This window comes from Nilaparvata lugens, chromosome 3, assembly GCF_014356525.2.
Source record: "Nilaparvata lugens isolate BPH chromosome 3, ASM1435652v1, whole genome shotgun sequence".
NCBI lineage: Eukaryota > Metazoa > Arthropoda > Insecta > Hemiptera > Delphacidae > Nilaparvata > Nilaparvata lugens.
In genome coordinates, this window is record NC_052506.1 from 34,602,807 (window position 1) to 34,620,614 (window position 17,808).

The following is a 17,808-nucleotide window of genomic DNA, read 5'->3' on the forward strand; positions in this document are numbered from 1 at the left end:
ATTGAGAAATGAAACTACTTCTATGATTTTCTAACTTGTTTTAATGTAAGAAATGTATGTATTGTAGAATAACAATTTGAATATCCAGTAACTAAAAGATATTTCAAGATAATAATATTTTATGTCTAATGTTGAACAAATACTGTATTCACTTTAAACCACCCTTGATAAAATAATGATTATCGACTTCAATGAATTGAATAATATAGGTTGAACATAAACCTGTTTCAAATCACTGCTGATTTGTCAATTCAAGCAATGAATTGATTTTATTCATGTAGTCATGGATTACTTGAACAAAATAAGGCATTGCATAGTTGAGAGCATCGTATTTCCATGAAAGTTCCATTATTACATCAGGTCGGAGTTGATTGTAGCACTGAAATAAAGCAGCAACAAAGAAATCGAATTTTCCTCCTTCCAAAAAGTAAATCAATAAATCTTCTATTAGTTCATGTTTGTGTGAGTCTGCAGCGTATTCGATAGCGTCTTTATAAAGTCCGTTATCTCTGCAAAGCTGCATGCTCCTATTCCATCGATTGTTCTTTTTATACAAGTATGCCGCTATTCTCCGAAATTCTATGAGCTGGTGATCTTCAAGTTTTTGAGCCAAAACAATAATATCGAAATTGTCATAATTGTTGATTGATGTTATCAGTTTGTCGTAGTTGTATTCTTCAATGTACAAACTGTTTAATGCTTCATTGATTGCCTTATTGTTTAGAGATTGCACTGACATAAGATATTTCTGAATGAATTTCAAATGTCCGGCTCTTGAAAAGAAATTTATGCATCGTGAGTGATCTATACGAGGCGCTAAAATTAATAAGATTTCGTTGAGAAGAAGAGGTTTGTACTCCAAGTAGAAAGAGACGGCGCTATAGTAGAGCTCAATGTTTGTTACTTTGGGTATCATATCTTTGAAATAACAACCCTTCCAAGCTTCGGTGGGATGATCAATCATAACACTTATTGCATTATCATAGTCCTCACACTTGTCGTAAAGAAAAACTAGGTCAGACCATAAGTGTGCTTTCATGGCAGCTTTCAAAACTTTTGGAATATTCATACGAGACCAAAATAGTTCCAAGTGTTCTCTCAATTTATTAGTCGCGAATTGAGAATACAGAATCGCCAGTTCAGTAAAAATTCCCATGTTTACATTTTCAAGACTTAGAGCACTCTCTAATAATGACATGAGCTCATTGAAATATCCTCTGTGGTTGTAGAAGTCAATAACATCGACTAATTCATCGACACATGTCACAACATTCAGTCCGCAAACTTGGGCTAGAGCAAAATGGCCGTTTTCGATGCAAGCAAAACAAACCTCTTTCCAAGTCTTCAAAATATTTGCTTTTCTGGCATTGCTTACTGCTTCCTCTAACTCATTCAAACGAACACACGTTGAGGCTAGGGCAGCAAAATTTGCAATTTTGCTGAAAAAAATTTTGGCAGCTTCAAACAAGGAGCTATTGAAACACCTTTCACCAAGTTTCAATAGATCAGCATGATTGCTCTGTGAAAGAAACTCCTCAATCTCTGTGTGTTTTTTGGAAATTGCATAAATGTACAAAAGTTCATCATCTACATATGAATTACTCATCTTTTTCCTGGCCATAATCAGAAAGTCTTTCAGTTCTTTCAAATTGTCTCCTGCCTTTCCAATCACATCCATTGATTTTGTAGGATCTTCTGCTTTTATGAATGATTGAATAGCTTCTTTAATAAAGCCTTTTTCAAGTTGTGCTTCAGCCAAGTGACTCCATACAATTGTTTCATTACAGCGTTCAGCAAAATTGTATGCTCTTTCCATATCATCTAGATAATTGATGATGGTAAGGATAGCATTAGCATTGTCATTGAATTTCGTGTGGATTGCGATAACCTCTTCAAAAAGTCCATTGTTGATTGCTACATTCGAAATCATGGTCGGATCGTACGCATTCAGCCTATCAATGTACTCCAAAACTCGTGACTTGTCCGATTTCATTGCTGTTAGTAAAAGTAAATTCTGAAGAGTGCTGTTTGTAGAGAATTCTGAAAATGTAGAATTATCGAAAAGTAATCTTTCCAACAATTCTAATAGCTCGTGAGTTACATTAGCTGCTACAAATGCTTTAATAGTGGTGGTTATTTCTTGTGGGTTCTTTGTTTCTAATAGGTATTTGACAACATGATCGACGAGTGCCTTCCTGCTCCTGTTCGTGTTTTGCTCCTCATTCAGGACTTGTGCCCACAGATGCAGCTCGCCCCTTTCAATCAGATAGCCAGCTTCAAGCTTGAATAGTGACGCATCTTGGCATAGTTTGATAACCTCCTGATCACACTGGCCGCGTTTGTATGCTATGAATGACAAGTGAGGATTTCGTTTTTCACAATACTTTCCAATTGTTAGACTGTCATAAAATCGGTTCTCTTTCAAGAAGCGTTCGGGGTTGTTGTTTGTGTCAATGTGAATTTTTGCTAGACTATTAGAAATGTAGGAATTTCCGTTGCCTTTCTCCACCTGCTGTTCAAGCCACGGCAAAAGCAATTTCAATCTGTTTCTTCTTTCAACTTGATCAATGAGTTCAACTGTGGAGTAAAGATTCGGTACAGTGCTGATCAGATTTTTGACAATTTCCTCGTGACAGCCAGCATCCAAAAGCGACCCCACTACAGCAGGAAGTCGAGACGCATTGACCTTCTGTACATAAACCTCTATATACTTATGTAAATTATTTTGGTATAGATAGATTACTAGTTCGTCAACAAAGTTGAATCTATCACAAACAATAATGATGGAGATCTGATCTTGGAGCTTAGCGCTCTTCAAGTAATTGAAAACATTCCGCCCATTATAGAAATTCGATTCTCGACACATACGCTCCAACTCTTTGAATTGATTTGTTTTACATGCAGCTTCTATATATTTAAAATGTACCTGCTCTTCATTATTGAAAGCAATTACAGATGCTAGAAAATGAAAGATACCTTCATAACACTTATACCTCTCAAAAATGTCAATTATAACTTTTATTGTTAGCTGTTCATAATATCTGACAGCTATCTGTACACACGCTTGTGTATTATGCCGCATATTTGCTAAAAGCATAGTATCAAGGCAAGTTAATGTGTCTTCAATTGAAAGTTTGCTGAAGAAATTGACAAGCCAGACTGGATTGAGCAACTGACTGTTGACCAGAATGCGTTTGATGTCATTCAGTTCAGTGTAATGATCAAGAGCTCTCTCAAACAAGCCAAATTTCTCACAAAGCTGTGCAATTCGATTTTGATCATAGTGGGAGAGAAGCTTCCGCTGGAGAATATCATCGGCTACCGCTGGCGCTGAAGTTATAGTCATTTCCAAAAGACGTGTCTGAAGCGAGCAATCCTCTGGACTATTTCTACTTAGAAAATCCAGCAAAAAATCAGTACATTCTTGAATGGAATTATTCTCAATAAATAAATCAACAATATTGTTAACATCTACTGAGATATTACTGTCAGCGACTAAACTTTTTGCAAATGAAACTGCTTGTTTTGCATCAGACCAAATTATAGATCTCAAAAGAGTTAAATAATCGGGGTTGTAACCAACTTTTTGTGAATATAAAATGATTTTCTGATATTCATGGGTTTCCAAGAAACATTGAATGACTTTATGTGGAATATTTGCACGTAAATATACAGAAAGCGCCAATAGTGTATTAGCAGGCTTAATTAGATCCCCTAGCTGTTCAGAATATTCAAATTTATCGTCTTGTAACCATTGATGGAGAATGTTGATGCGATTTTGAGCTATCACAGGTTTGCACAGTGCTATGGATTCAAATGCATTCAGTCTTCCATTCTCAAGTAATGCTTCAAAGTACAAACGAATAGGAGCTTTTTCCCCAGGTTGACAGCTTACGCTTTGGAAGACTTGCATAGTTTGCGGTGTTCTTAGTATACCATTTGGAGCATTTGCTGCTATTTTGACTGCTTCAACAAAATTTCTATTAGCAACAGATTGATTGAAATTCTCTAGAAACAGATCATCAGCTCCACTTATATTATGTTTGAGAGCTAATCGGCATGCCAATACTGGATTAGCAAGAGTGTGTCTTAGGTAATCTATCATATTGGTCTCATTGATTGCAGCAGATAGTAATTTTCCTTTGCTGTTGATTGCCAATATACCACCAGTCTCATTTTGTGGCACCGTCAGAAACACTGTGCCATCACTTGGAATGTTCAAAACAAAAATGCAAATCGCCGTCTCCACTTCAAACAAATGCAAATATCCATACTTGGTAATCACAAAAATGAAGTCATACTTTGAACTGGGTTGAATCGCTACTGGAAAGTCATAGTGCTCAGATATGAAAGTCATATCGACCGTTTTTTTAGAAAACGGTGCATTGCCAGTAGGTGTTTGGCCTGTTTCTATAATGTACAGTTTGCCACTTTGTTCCTGTCGCGACGCTAAACATATTAAATTCGATGGTGTCTGATTGCCCTCCATTTTGAAAGTGGTGAAACACGCTGAGTGCGCTTCAATGATCTGGGACCGAGCCACCTGCACACAGTAAAGTTGCATTGTGCCGACTACTCTATTATTTTGACAGCTCAACCCAATCAGTAGAACCCAATTCAATATATTATCAGCCTTGTAGCTGATAATCTGATCTCCTTTCATTATCTGATGTCTATCAAAAATCTTTACTGGATCTGAATCCCCATCTATTGACCAATGATAAACACTACTTCCAGTAACAAGAGCTATCACGCTTTCTGAAATCCATTTCCAAAATACAATATCAGTATCCATTATAAACTGTTTGATTAAGATTTTTGTTTTGAAATCAATTATTTGTAGTTTCTTATGTACTAGGTCTCCTTCTATTGTTAATTTTAAAATGATGATACTACACCCAGCATTCAAACTCATTGCCTCCGCGTTAATCATTTGTCTCATTATTTCTGATCTATTTTGAACATCGACTATAGCTAATTGTCTCTTTTCTCCATTTTTTTCTTGAACACAAATGTATCTTTCATCTTCCATACTAATTGAACTGAAATTAATACTGTTTGTTTTAATGCCGATTTTATCAAAATCTAGGTGCTCCTCTAATGTGATCGGCAACATACTGGTAGCTAAAGTTGAACTCATTTGCTCTTATAACAATAATAAATATCAAGCTATTTTAAATTATTTATATAGTAACTCATACCAAAACGTTGACCGCTTCTAATCCGGTTATAATATAATGGAATGCACCAAAATACGTATTTACTATCTAATAATATCCATGAAACAGAATATCTCAGCAAGGCCAACAATCAAATAAATCTCGTGCTATAGAAAAATCTAAATAATTTGAAAATATATGGAACATATGGTTTTGAATTCATATGTTTTGTCAAAAAGTATCTTGAATGAGATTAATATGGACCGGTTAAATTTTAATCTTAGTTAATTTCACGAGAAACAATCAGAGAAAGCTTTTTTGATCGGGTTTTGGAAATTTAATCACGATTAAAATTTAATCGGCACTATAACTGCTTGTATTCTAAACCAACCTTTTTGCAGTAGCTTGATTGAACAGCTGCACTCATGCAAAATAATTTAAGAAGCAAATGACAGTTGTCACCATTGGTTGTATTATAGTTTTGTATTATTATATTTTAATTGTATAGTCCAGGCGCTAGCTTACATTGAGCATACATGAGAGAGGCAGAGAATTTGACCTCAGATTATTGTTAGGGGGTCTTTAGTGTATAATGAAAATCGATGTCGTCACGTCCCAGGGTGGTCGACTGATTGAATGAATTGATTGCTTGCTCTCACACCTCTATTTAACTGAGGTCCACTCAATAAATTTCCAACAGTATTCTCTCCAAATATTCCAGATTCAACAAATATATCTCCTATTCCACTTCCATTCAAGTACTACCCCAATACAATCAGCCAAATTCAGCCAGATAAAAAGTAGTACCTATTCGTAGTTACAGAAATCAGTTGGTTAGATGTAGGCCTATTAATTTACTTTGCAATCAAATCACATGGATGTAATTGCCATTATTTTGTGCTTCAACTGTAAATTTATAATTTTTCGCTCCTGTTACACGGTGCTCTATATGGGGTATATTATTTTTGTTTACTCCATTACTTGACTTTTGCAATTCCAAAGTCATCATTAAACTAAATTGAATAATTATTATTCACTCTTTATAAAATATAAATTTTTTATCGACTGAAAAACACTAGGATTCCTACCAAGATGGTTTATTATTACAATATAATCATAAATAATGATAATGAGATGAAGTTTGTAATTTTGATCATAATTTGTAGAATATGATGAGAATTATCAATTATTGAGGCTTAGAGTTGAAAATTCGTGTTTAAAGACCGAAAATACAGAAGATAGCGTCCCTGAAATACATAATTTGAATAAATAGACTAGTAGGAGCGATGTGATAGGTAGGCCGCTACGCGTATTAATCATAGGGTTGTACCGCGCCGCAGTGTATCAGTGCTACTTATCCCCCTCCCACTGCCGCATCTATGATCGTAACCCCCAAATTATAAACATCATTGGATTCAGGAAGAAACGGCCTACAACGTTTATTGGGAACATTTTCCTCCAAGTCGGCTAACGACTTAAATATTCGAGAAATAAAAAAATACATTTTTCGAGATATTTTATTTTTTACGGAAAACTACGGTTTATCGTAAAAATGTATTGATTTTTTTCAATTATTGCAGATTAACCAATTTATTACTTCTTTCTCACTCCAGAAGGTTAGGGTGCGATTACATTGGATGTTGAAGTGCACTCTTGGTTGTGCCTGACCAAGCGTGTAGATGAGAAAAACTATGGAGAGAGCAATAGAAACACACACTGAACCACTACCTCCGTAAGCACGTCACAACGTGTTAGTATGGCTCTCTCCAAATTTTGTTTTCGGCTGCATGCATCATGAATCTGACGTCCACCTGTACAGATACACAATCAAAGTGATCATACCTTAGGCGGATTTCACACCAATGCTAGGCCGGACCGGGCCGAGCCGAGCCGGGCGGATCGATACGATGCCGAGCCGAACGGAATCTGCCTGCGTTCGCACTGAAGCCGATTGCCTTTTTAAGTCACTTTTTAGTTGAAAATACAAAATACTGCACAACTCACTACCTGGGAAGATCGAACTAAGAGATTGTTCACTTGACAGCGATTTACGCTCGATTTGCCAGCCTCGTACACATGACAGCAATTCATGAGCGGCTTGCCCTCGGTTGAGACTTTGCAAAGGCTGAAATTAGACTTTCTACTGGTGATGTTTTTCAAAGTTTTTTGATTTGTATATAATCAAGCTATCAAAATGGAAAAATTTTCTCAAAAAAACATTTTTTTTCGATCATTACTTTTTGAGATTTGAGCGCCTAAAGTTTAAAATTTTGAACAGAACATTTCAAATACGAAGAGATAAATCCTTGAGATTTGGAAGATAAATCAAATACAAAGAGATAAATCCATGAGATTTGGAAGATAAATTCTTCATGGTATTTTTGATTGAATAAAACAGAAATTTTCTGAAAATAGCCTATCAATTTTTGAGAAAGCTATTCAATTTACTAAAAATGACCAAAAATAATTCATTATGTACCTAAACAACCTAAAAGATTATGTTCAATTATGTTTTAATGGGGGAGATTGAGTTTATACTTTTTAATACTTTCAAATGTCAATATTTATTTATATGTTTATATTATTAAAATTGTTTTTGCAATAAAAGAATCAATTGACAATCAATGCAGTTGCCATGAAAGTGTAAGCAAATACAATCAATATAAAATTAAAAAAGGAATAATTTTTTTATTTTTGTCCAAGTTATAGCTGTTTGAATTTTGGTGACCCAACGTGGACTAGTTTACCCTACTATGAAATATGATCCTCTAAAAACTAACTTAAACTGAACTGAAAATTGTAATAGAATAAATTTTTATTGAACTGAAATTGTAATAGAATGCTGATTCCGCTCGGCTCGGCTCAGCCCGGCCCAGCTTTGGTGTGAAACCACACTTAGGCTAGAAACACATAAGGCGTTTTATTAGACGAAACGGCTCGATTAGACCAGGACTTCCTATATACCGGACCTGCGCCTACAAAAAAATAATGGCCGCCATTGATATTTTAAACGGAAACTAGACGAACTGAGATTTCGAGAAACTGAGACGATTAGTGATACGAAACAGATGATTAGTGATTTTTTCTCAGTAGGAATTTCTATAAGACCACAAACGGCGGCCATTTTTTTCTAGGCTCAGGTCCGGTAGTATATAGGGGGTCCTGATTAGACTTTGATTAGGAGCCGATTCATCAATTATTGTGCCGAGTCCACCAGTGCGCATAACAAAGATCATATCGGAAATCATGCGACGAGTCGTCTGCCACCAGACGGCTCCATTAATCCATTACATTGCCCGAACCCGAACCGCCGCCAGTGCAAAGACCATGCAAAATCCGCTACGTTTGGGTGTGCCCTTTTTGAGCTACAACACACCTGTAGGCAATAAAAAACAATTTTTAAAGGTCAAACATTGTGGAGCGGCGAACTTAAGAGGTTAGTAGAAAAGAAAGCTGAAACTTGAATCTCCTTCTACCTTCGCCATTTCACTAGATTCTGACTCATCTGAATATATTTCAGATTAATTTTCAACACTCAACTACCATTATATCGTTGAATATAGGTTTTACAGAATCGTGATTAGTGTTGTCTTGAATTGAGTATATTAACGAATTAACGAAAGAAACAACACATGAGAAACCATAGAAATCATAACCATAGACCATAGGGATATGACAGTCTATACTATGGATTGTATCGTCTGTGAAGTTTAAATTCACAGAAATGCCTTTTCTTCTTCACGATCTTCAAATATCTTCACTAGGAATTCGGCCGGAAATTTTATTTTCACATGCTAGTGGTGCCGCACAATACCAAAGTATAAAATATTTTGTACTTACTTTTACTTACATTGGTAGATTTTCACTAGGAATTAAATTGGGTCGGATGTAGATACGTTGCCAATTGTGATCTTGGAGGAAGTTGAAGCTAAAGTTGAGTAGGCTAAGCTTTCCATTATCAACAACACTTTCCCTTGAGCTGTAGTTGTCAAAACGTTTCAGGTTGGGTAACAAGAGAAATGTATCTTTCTTTTGAGTCAAAATTTTTGAATATGTTTAAAGAACTGGTGGATCTAGGTTTTCAATCAAATTTAGCAAATTATTAATTATATCTCAAATACATCATAATATTCACTAAGAAATCAACTCTTTTTATGATTATAACTTAGAATTTTCATAATTGAGATGAACTATTCTGTTAGTTATATTTCTGCATAGCCTTCAAAAGTAAGTTTTCTATCAAAAAAGGAGCTATCTGCTTTGTCTCATGACAGAAACATATAGCAAAACAATGCTAATCAGGTACTGATTTAGGCTATACATAAATTTATAAGATGAATCTCACAATAGGTATCTGGTCTGCAGAATTTAACAGCATCTCATCATACATAGAACAATACCTAATACGATTATTGCCTTTTATTACAAACTTAAAAATCAGGTCCATTAATTATAACTTCTATTGGTATGTGAAATCATCAACGACACATGAACAAAATTAATATTTTAATAGATAAAAAACAAGAATACATCACCATAAAATTACATGGTAAGTACAATCTCCTTGGAACAAATTAATATACTATATCAGTAAGAGGTACTAAACGATTCTTTGGCTAGTGTTTTTAGCTTTTATACGAATGTTTTGATCGTTGAAAAAGAAAAATATGTTATAATTATTGAAGAGTGAAGAGCACTTAAGTAGAAGAATTGAGAAACTATTTTTCCATTCCAGTACTTTAAACCGTAGTTCAAAATAATGGATATTTATCAATATTTTACAACCTTCTATAAAATCAGATTAATTGACTACTATTTATTCCACTATCATTAATAATGTGACACCGTTTTTGAAGTGAGAGTTACTAACAGACTTCCTCAAGGATGGATCGAATCCGTCGTAGGAATTCAATAAGATTCCTAAAAAGTGAACATTTCTCTAGATTGATACGAATAAAATGAAATCGTAATTTCTCAACAGAATTATTTACAAATTGTAAATAAATTTGTCTAAGCGCGCTAAATCAATATCTCATAACCGTTCCTCGCCGGATACGATTTTGGGAAACACGTCTAGTGTTAATGGAATGTAAGTGCTGCCTTTCCTATAGAAGAGCTTGTCGGTGACTTTGGCAGGGTCGAAGCCGTCCTTCTGCAGGTCGCCCTTCTTCATCTTGAAGGTGCCGGTCATCTCGACCGCATGCAGCAGGCGCACAAACAGAGGCCTCGCATAGGCTGGCAGCTCCTTGTCGAGTCCCTCGGCCAGCGCCGCCAAGTCCACCTGGCCACTCGCGTCCGCAATCGCCGCCATCCCCGCCTTGCCCTCATTGTCACCCACCTGCAACGCAACGCAACATCAACTTCATTGCTCTCCTCTTCTACATGACTACTACTTATTCTCGTAGATGACAAGGTTTTTTATAAATTTCAAAGTCTGTGACTAGAGAGACTAAGAGGAGTACTAATCTACAATATTATTATATAATAAACATATCAAGTGTTTCTATCATGTTGATTTTTTAGAAAAAACTTTCTCATTCCTTCATTCATAGCAGAAAATTAAAATCAACTAGATTAGTTTAGTTTATTATTAATTTTCTAGAGGAAAATTATCCCGGCAATAAACCTGAGTTTAGGAATTGGTCCCTATTGGAATGAAGAATAATAAAATTATTATTATTATCTTTCAATTCTATTCTATGTAACCGAAAATGCAGACATTATAACAATGAGTAAATTCATTGTAGAATTGAAAGATAATGATTATATTATTGTAGATTTATCTACTGAGAGAAATAGTGGAAGATATCACGAGATATACAGTGACTTGATTGTTCAGTACCGAGAAAAGGATTGATTGAAATTGCTGTGGTGTAAGGGCAGCCGACTTTTTTCTCATGACTCAACCATCTATAACTCGATGATACAAAAATTGTAAACTGATTGTTCTATTGACAATTAAAATTTTGAAGATAAATGATTTGATGTGATTATAATAAATTGAAACTAAATGAGACAAAATCTCCTGTTCCATCTTTTCTAAAATATATTAAACTCGATTAATATCTTCATCCGAATTACTGCATATTGAGTAGTTTGTTATTGAACAAAGAAATTTCAATATTTTATTCAAGAGATCCAATGCATCAATCTATCTAATCGATATAGAGGATACCTTTTTATTAGCCCATATAGGAATATCGATATAGAACACATTATTATTATAGAAGTTAAAACTGATCTTCTAAATTTCCAACACTTGAAATTATAAAAATCAATTAATGTATACTTATTAATTGGAAAAAGTACGAGTATTGAAATTAATTTTAGTGCACATTTGAATGAAAAGAATAAGGGGAGATACTAACCTCAACACCGTATACGGTACAGTCTTTCAATCCTAGTATACTGCTTATCACAGCTTCAACTTCTGTGGTGGCCACATTCTCCCCTTTCCACCTGCAAATTGTATATTTGAATATTAGTATCTGAATATGTTTTCGTAAATTCCAATGAATAGTACATAATTATCTAAATTCATATAAATTGTCCGGAGTTAGCTTGTAGCTAGGTCTAGTATAGCAAGTCACTTGCTCTTCTCTGCAGGAGGAAGTCACTTAAACCCTACCTCTTGTGATGATTCGTTCAAACCTCTCCCTCAAAGTTGCTAGACAGTAATTTCTTATTTGTTGAAAAACCTCAGTTAGTTAAACCTCGTTATTTCGTTTTACACCTCGTCAAGTGTTTCCAGTGAAAGTGTCCAGTACTCTGAGGGATTATATTATGCAGAGTGATTCTTAATTATGGTAAAATAATTTAATACGTGATAGTAGAGGTGAAAATAAGAAAAAAGTTCTTATAAACATATATCCATAAACGCTTCATTAGCGAGCTATACAGAGTGAAAGATTTCGCCCGGAATTCAGTTCCTCTGGTGAAATACACCGGATTAGTATGGGGGAAACATACACTGGGGACTAGTTTTTGAAAACTTATGCTGGATTCATATGGAAAAATATCTGAAAAATTGAATAAAACTAGTCTCAAAGCTGTAGTGTGAGTAGTTTTTGAGAAAAAAGTTGAAATATGCAAAAAATCCAAGTGGAAAAACACAGACTTCTACGTTTGATGCCCAATAAATTTCTTTAATGACCAGTAAACAAATAATTTTTCGCAATAAAAATTGTAGAGAATTTAATTCTGAAAAGAATTATGTAAGCTGTGTAAACTAAATTTAAATAAAAGCTGAATAAAATGTATTCTTATGTAGTACATTACACCACAAAAATTTGCTGTTTTGTTTTATGAGGTGAGAACTAATAACTCATAGGTTGTAGCTGATTGCAAATAAAACATGGATTTAAATAACAGCTGATTTATTACTTTCTTTGCCCTATTACCATAGGTAAGGAAAGTATTGCTTTCCGAAAAAATTAAGGTACCCCAGTTTCTAAATTTCTATACGTTTCAAGGTCCCCTGAGTCCAAAAAAGTGGTTTTTGGGTATTGATCTGTGTGTGTGTGTGTGTGTGTGTGTGTGTGTGGTGTGTGTGTGTGTGTGTGTGTGTGCGTCTGTGTACACGATATCTCATCTCCCAATTAACGGAATGACTTGAAATTTGGAACTTAAGGTCCTTACGTTATAAGGATCCGACACGAACAATTACGATCGAATGCAATTCAAGATGGCGGCTAAAATGGCGAAAATGTTGTCAAAAACAGGGTTTTTCGCGAAAATGTCTCCAACGATTTTGTGTGTGTGTGTGTGTATGTGCGTCTGTGTACACGATATCTCATCTCCCAATCAACGGAATGACTTGAAATTTGGAACGTAAGGTCCTTACAATATAAGGATCCGACACGAACAATTTCGATCAAATGCGATTCAAGATGGCGGCTAAAATGGCGAAAATGTTGTCAAAAACAGGGTTTTTCGCGATTTTCTCGAAGACGGCTCCAACGATTTTGATTAAAGTTATACCTGAAAATAGTCATCGATAAGCTCTATCAACTGCCTGTAAAAATTTCAGGAGCTCCGCCCCATCAATGCAAAGTTTGATTTTAGATTCTCAATTATCAGGCTTCAGATACAATCTAAATAAAAAAAATTAGTTGGATAGATTGAGCATGAGAATCTCTACAATTAATGTTTAGTAACATTTTCACCTAAAATTAAAAATAAGCTCGAAATTCGAGAAAATGTGATTTTCCAATTGCAAACTGTCGGCAACTGTTGATTCTATTAAATGATTCACTATGAAGAGATAGCAGACCTCGTGTGTCTCCAGCGTTATTGCCGTCACCAGCTGGCTTAAACCTGCGTAGTAGACTTGAGATGCGCGGGAACACTAGCGTCAGGTGATCAATTTTCATAACGGCAAGGAAAGTTGTGTGAGTGCGCCACATCAGATTTTTTTGTTAAGAAATAAGAAAATGGGCCGTATTCATAAAACTGAAGGATATCCTTCCAAGTAAAAGGTAGGAGTATAAGGTTATCCTTGTGGAATAAAAGGTAGAAGTATAAGCTAATAAGCATTTCCTTCTTTCCGTATTCATAATGATTACCTTATACTTGAAGGAAAAGGTTGGCTTATACTTTCCTCCATATCTTGGAGTCTATATCTATGCCAACTAACGTCTACATTAGTGAACATTTCTTTAGCATCATTTCTTTTAGTTTAAGCTTCTTGGGCAAATCATTTCAAATTAGGTAAGAGATGAATTCATGAAACTATATGGATAAATTCTTCATGTTGATTGAATAAAACAAAAATTTCATAAAAATGCAATTTTTTGAGAAAATTATCCAATTTACTAAAAATTACCAAAAATAACTTTTAGTTGACTTATTTTTGGTAAATTGAATACTTTCACAAAAATTGATATTTTTAGAAAATTTTTGCTTTATTCAATCAAGAATATTATGAAGAATTATCCTCAAAATTTCATGGATGTATCACTTACCGAATTTAAAATGATTACTTCCCAAGAAGCAATAAGTAATGATAGGAAAAAAATGTTTTCCGAGAAACTTTTTTTTCGATAGCTTGATAGTACTGTATAAAAATCATTAACTTCGAAAAATAGAAAAATATCACCAGTAGAACCATGTCGAACCGAACTCGAACAACGCGGCACACCGCGCAATCCGCCGTGCAGCGAATTTAAACAATTTGTTCCTAGAAAAAGCTAGATGTTTTATTTTTCAATCATGTACCCGCTTTGTGATTTTAAATATATTGGAGAATTCGTTGAAATAAATAAGAGTATGGAATTCACCGAATCTATTCCAGACAATTTATGATTAGTTAAATCAAATTAATCATTTGTATATAATAATAAAATGTTTATAATTTTAAATGAAATAATTTTATTAAACGAATTGACATTGTTGCTGAGTTCATGGTCAAAAATATTGGAATTTATCCATTCATTCGTTTTTCAGAAGTTATTCTATTTGAATTCTCCAAAACATAAATTTAATAAAATAAGAAGAGCACTATACTTGTATGCTGTCAATCACTGCATTTATAGTCCGAGATCCAGTTGATAATCGATTACCAAGTTAGTGTATGCCCGAATCACTGAGACAACGCAGACAAACCTTATTCCTATAAACAGATGACAAAGCATCTGCCCGAGTTTCAACACTTGTTCCTAAGTGTCTGCAAGCCACTGTACATTTTCTTTTTAAAGCCGTATAATGCTTAAAATTCACGAAAAAGTGTAGGTAAGCGGGTCTTGTAATACTTAACGTCCCTCATATCCACAACATCTGCCATCGCGCCGAAAATCTTGAAAACAACCGTTCACTACCAAAATGAGTTTGCTCTTGACCAGACTCATAATTTTTGAAGGATATGCTTGTTATGTGAAGTAAATTGTCTAGTTTATGAATACCCATTTACTTTTCCACGAGTATAAGGATAAGTTTTTGCTCTACAAGTACAAGGTTTTGCTCGAAATTATTATGAATAGAAGTAGAATGATTTCCTTCAGATTTCACAAGCATAAGCATATCCTATTTTTATGTATAAGGCCCAATATTTAAAAGAAATTATCAGCTAAAAATTATTTTCAGAAATATTTTAGCTCACTGTTGAACAAAACAACAAACTGTAAGTTAGGCCTACTGTAACCGCGCTGTGTTTTTTGTTTAATTTATTAACCAGTTATTTGTAACCATTTCACTTTGCTTTTGTGTTAAGTGTTAACTTTTTAAAAATTGCAGGTAATTTTAAACATTATTCAAACTCCGAATTAGCTGACATGCATTTAATGTATGGAATGGGACACTGTAATAGTACTGAAGCAAGACGTTTGTATCAAGAGAACTTTCCTAACCGAGTATGTCCAAGTTCAAGGTTTTTTTCCACTATTCATCAACGTCTCCTTCGAAACAGATCCTTTGATATCCAAAGAGCACATTTATACAGGCAGACCCCGTCTACTATGACTGTTGAGTTAGAAGAACAAGTTCTTAATGAAATTTATGAATATCCAGAGAAGAGCACGAGAGAATTGTCAGTGCAGTTTAATGTCAATCAATCTATTATTTGGAGGATACTAAAAGAGCAAAAATTACATCCATACCACCTCCAGAAAGTCCATACTCTATTGCCACGAGACTGTATTCCCCATGCTGGTATTTGCCGATGGTTTTTAGAAAAACTTGTTAACCCTAACTTTTTAACAACCGTTTTATTTACCGACGAGGCACACTTTACAAGAACAGCTATCGTTAACGTCCACAACCAACATATTTGGGCAGATGAGAATCCTCATGCCATCAATCCTAATCATCGACAACATCAGTTTTCAGTAAACATTTGGGCAGGTAACATAGGAGATCATCTACTTCCTCCCAGGCTTAATGGCATAATCTACTTAAACTTTTTGAGAGAGGAGCTATTTATCTTACTTGAAGATGTACCTCTTCAGTTGCGCCAAAACATTTATGCATGATTGAGCTCCAGCACACTTCAGTGTTGCTGTTCGTGAACACCTGAATCACAGCTTTCCAAATCAATGGATAGGCCGAGGTGGGCCAGTACCATGGCCAGCTGGGTCACCAGACTTAAATCCTTTGGATTTATATCTTTGGGGACACTTGAAAACCTTAGTATACAATACTCCGATTGATACCATTGAAGATCTCCGATTAAGGATTTTGAACGGAATAGAAATGATAAAGCAGACTCCTGGAATATTTGAACGGGTCCGACAATCGACGAGAAGACGTCTGAACATATGCATTCAGAACAAAGGAGGTCAAACATATTTCATTTTGTTAGAAAAATATAATAATAGAAATTGGCCCTCAGTAAAGTTTATAACAAAATATTATTTCATTATATAATGATTCAAAGATAAACAAGATCATACAATTCACTCGCATTATGTATTAGTGTAAAATCTAGTATTATTGATCATGAAAAGTATTGACGCAAAAGTCTTCGGGGTGATTTAGAGCATTTAATTTTGATTTTCGTTCAATGATAATGATTAAACATTTCCTAACGAAGAAATTGAGACATCTTCCACGGTCGTTACCCAAAAATAACCACGGAGTGACATTTGCGCCCTGACACAATGACACCAGAGACAAATAAATAGGTAGACAAATTGTACAGTATCTTTACTCTATGCTAATACTTTCAAACGTTAAATTCAAATGGAATTCTCATAATTTTGTTGCTTCATACATTTTGTGACTTAAGATTATTTACCTGATACGAATGCTCTATCACCCTTCTTGAACACATTTTCAATGGTTTTCTTTTTTGACGATTCGCTATCAACGTATCCATGGAATTGTCTGGTTGGATCATTCTGTTTTATTAGTCCTACGAGCATTCCAGGTTCGTCTAGGAGAATAAACACATACTCTGGTTAGTATCACACTTATAGTAATATCAAAAATTGAATAAGAATAGAAATAGTTGAAAAATAAATCAAAAACAAAGTTGAAAAATGGAAGATCACATGTATATTATTGTTGAATGAAAAGAGAAATAAAAACAAAATATGCTTATAGTTTTCATGATATCCAATAATATAAAATAACTGTATAAAATACAGAATACACAATATAATCCAATAAATGAACTAAAGTATAATCAAATCCAATAATGCTAGACCATTTACAATGTGTAATTTTTGAATGCTATTTTACAAAGAATATTACTACGATGGTAAAGTTGAAAATTTAGCCTGAAATGTTGAACCTAGTACCACAACAGTTACCAAGTGAAGAAAGCTGATTCATTTGTAACTGTTAAGGTTACTTTTCTAAAAGAAACAATACTCGATTCCTTAGCAGTGGTCGATTAGGAGTTGAAGTTGAACCTGACCAATTTCATAGTGTTCACAAGAGGCAAAAACTTGATTTCTGTTTTCATGATAGGCATGATCAATGAGATACGCTAATAATTATTAACACTTTAATCAAATTCCATTGGTAGTACTTTTTCATGTGTAATAATGAAAAACGATTTTTTCATGTGCCTATGACGATATTTCATAATTTTCAAGATAAGAAAATACATTGAAAATATTTTTACGTAACCGTTTCGTCGTTACAATAATGTAGTTGAGAGATTTAGTAATAACTTCACCATAAAACTTCCCTCCCATCAATAGGCTAACCA

At 34.4% G+C, this 17,808-nt stretch overlaps 3 protein-coding genes across 4 annotated transcripts in view; all 3 read right to left on the reverse strand.

Annotated features, from left to right (window-relative positions):
- Positions 1-27: 27 nt before the first annotated feature.
- On the reverse strand, positions 28-6,297 carry LOC111049837 (clathrin heavy chain). The gene has a single exon (XM_022336011.2). It carries the CDS (start codon positions 5,138-5,140, stop codon positions 233-235), a length of 4,908 nt encoding a protein of 1,635 aa, XP_022191703.2. The 5' UTR covers positions 5,141-6,297; the 3' UTR covers positions 28-232.
- A 3,351-nt stretch (positions 6,298-9,648) lies between these two features.
- On the reverse strand, positions 9,649-11,685 carry LOC120350405 (long-chain fatty acid transport protein 4-like). The gene is made up of 2 exons (XM_039423612.1): positions 11,528-11,685; positions 9,649-10,497 (listed from the first exon to the last, which is right to left on the reverse strand). Exon 2 carries the CDS (start codon positions 10,468-10,470, stop codon positions 10,192-10,194), a length of 279 nt encoding a protein of 92 aa, XP_039279546.1. The 5' UTR covers positions 10,471-10,497; positions 11,528-11,685; the 3' UTR covers positions 9,649-10,191.
- A 5,178-nt stretch (positions 11,686-16,863) lies between these two features.
- Positions 16,864-17,808, reverse strand: part of LOC111049836 (long-chain fatty acid transport protein 4) — a 39,095-nt gene continuing 38,150 nt past the window's right edge. For both annotated transcript variants that reach the window (XM_039423611.1, XM_039423610.1), the window contains exon 8: positions 16,864-17,025. In XM_039423611.1, coding sequence (XP_039279545.1) covers positions 16,880-17,025 — 146 coding nt within the window. In that variant the 3' untranslated portion in view covers positions 16,864-16,879. The remainder of the gene's footprint in view (positions 17,026-17,808) is intronic.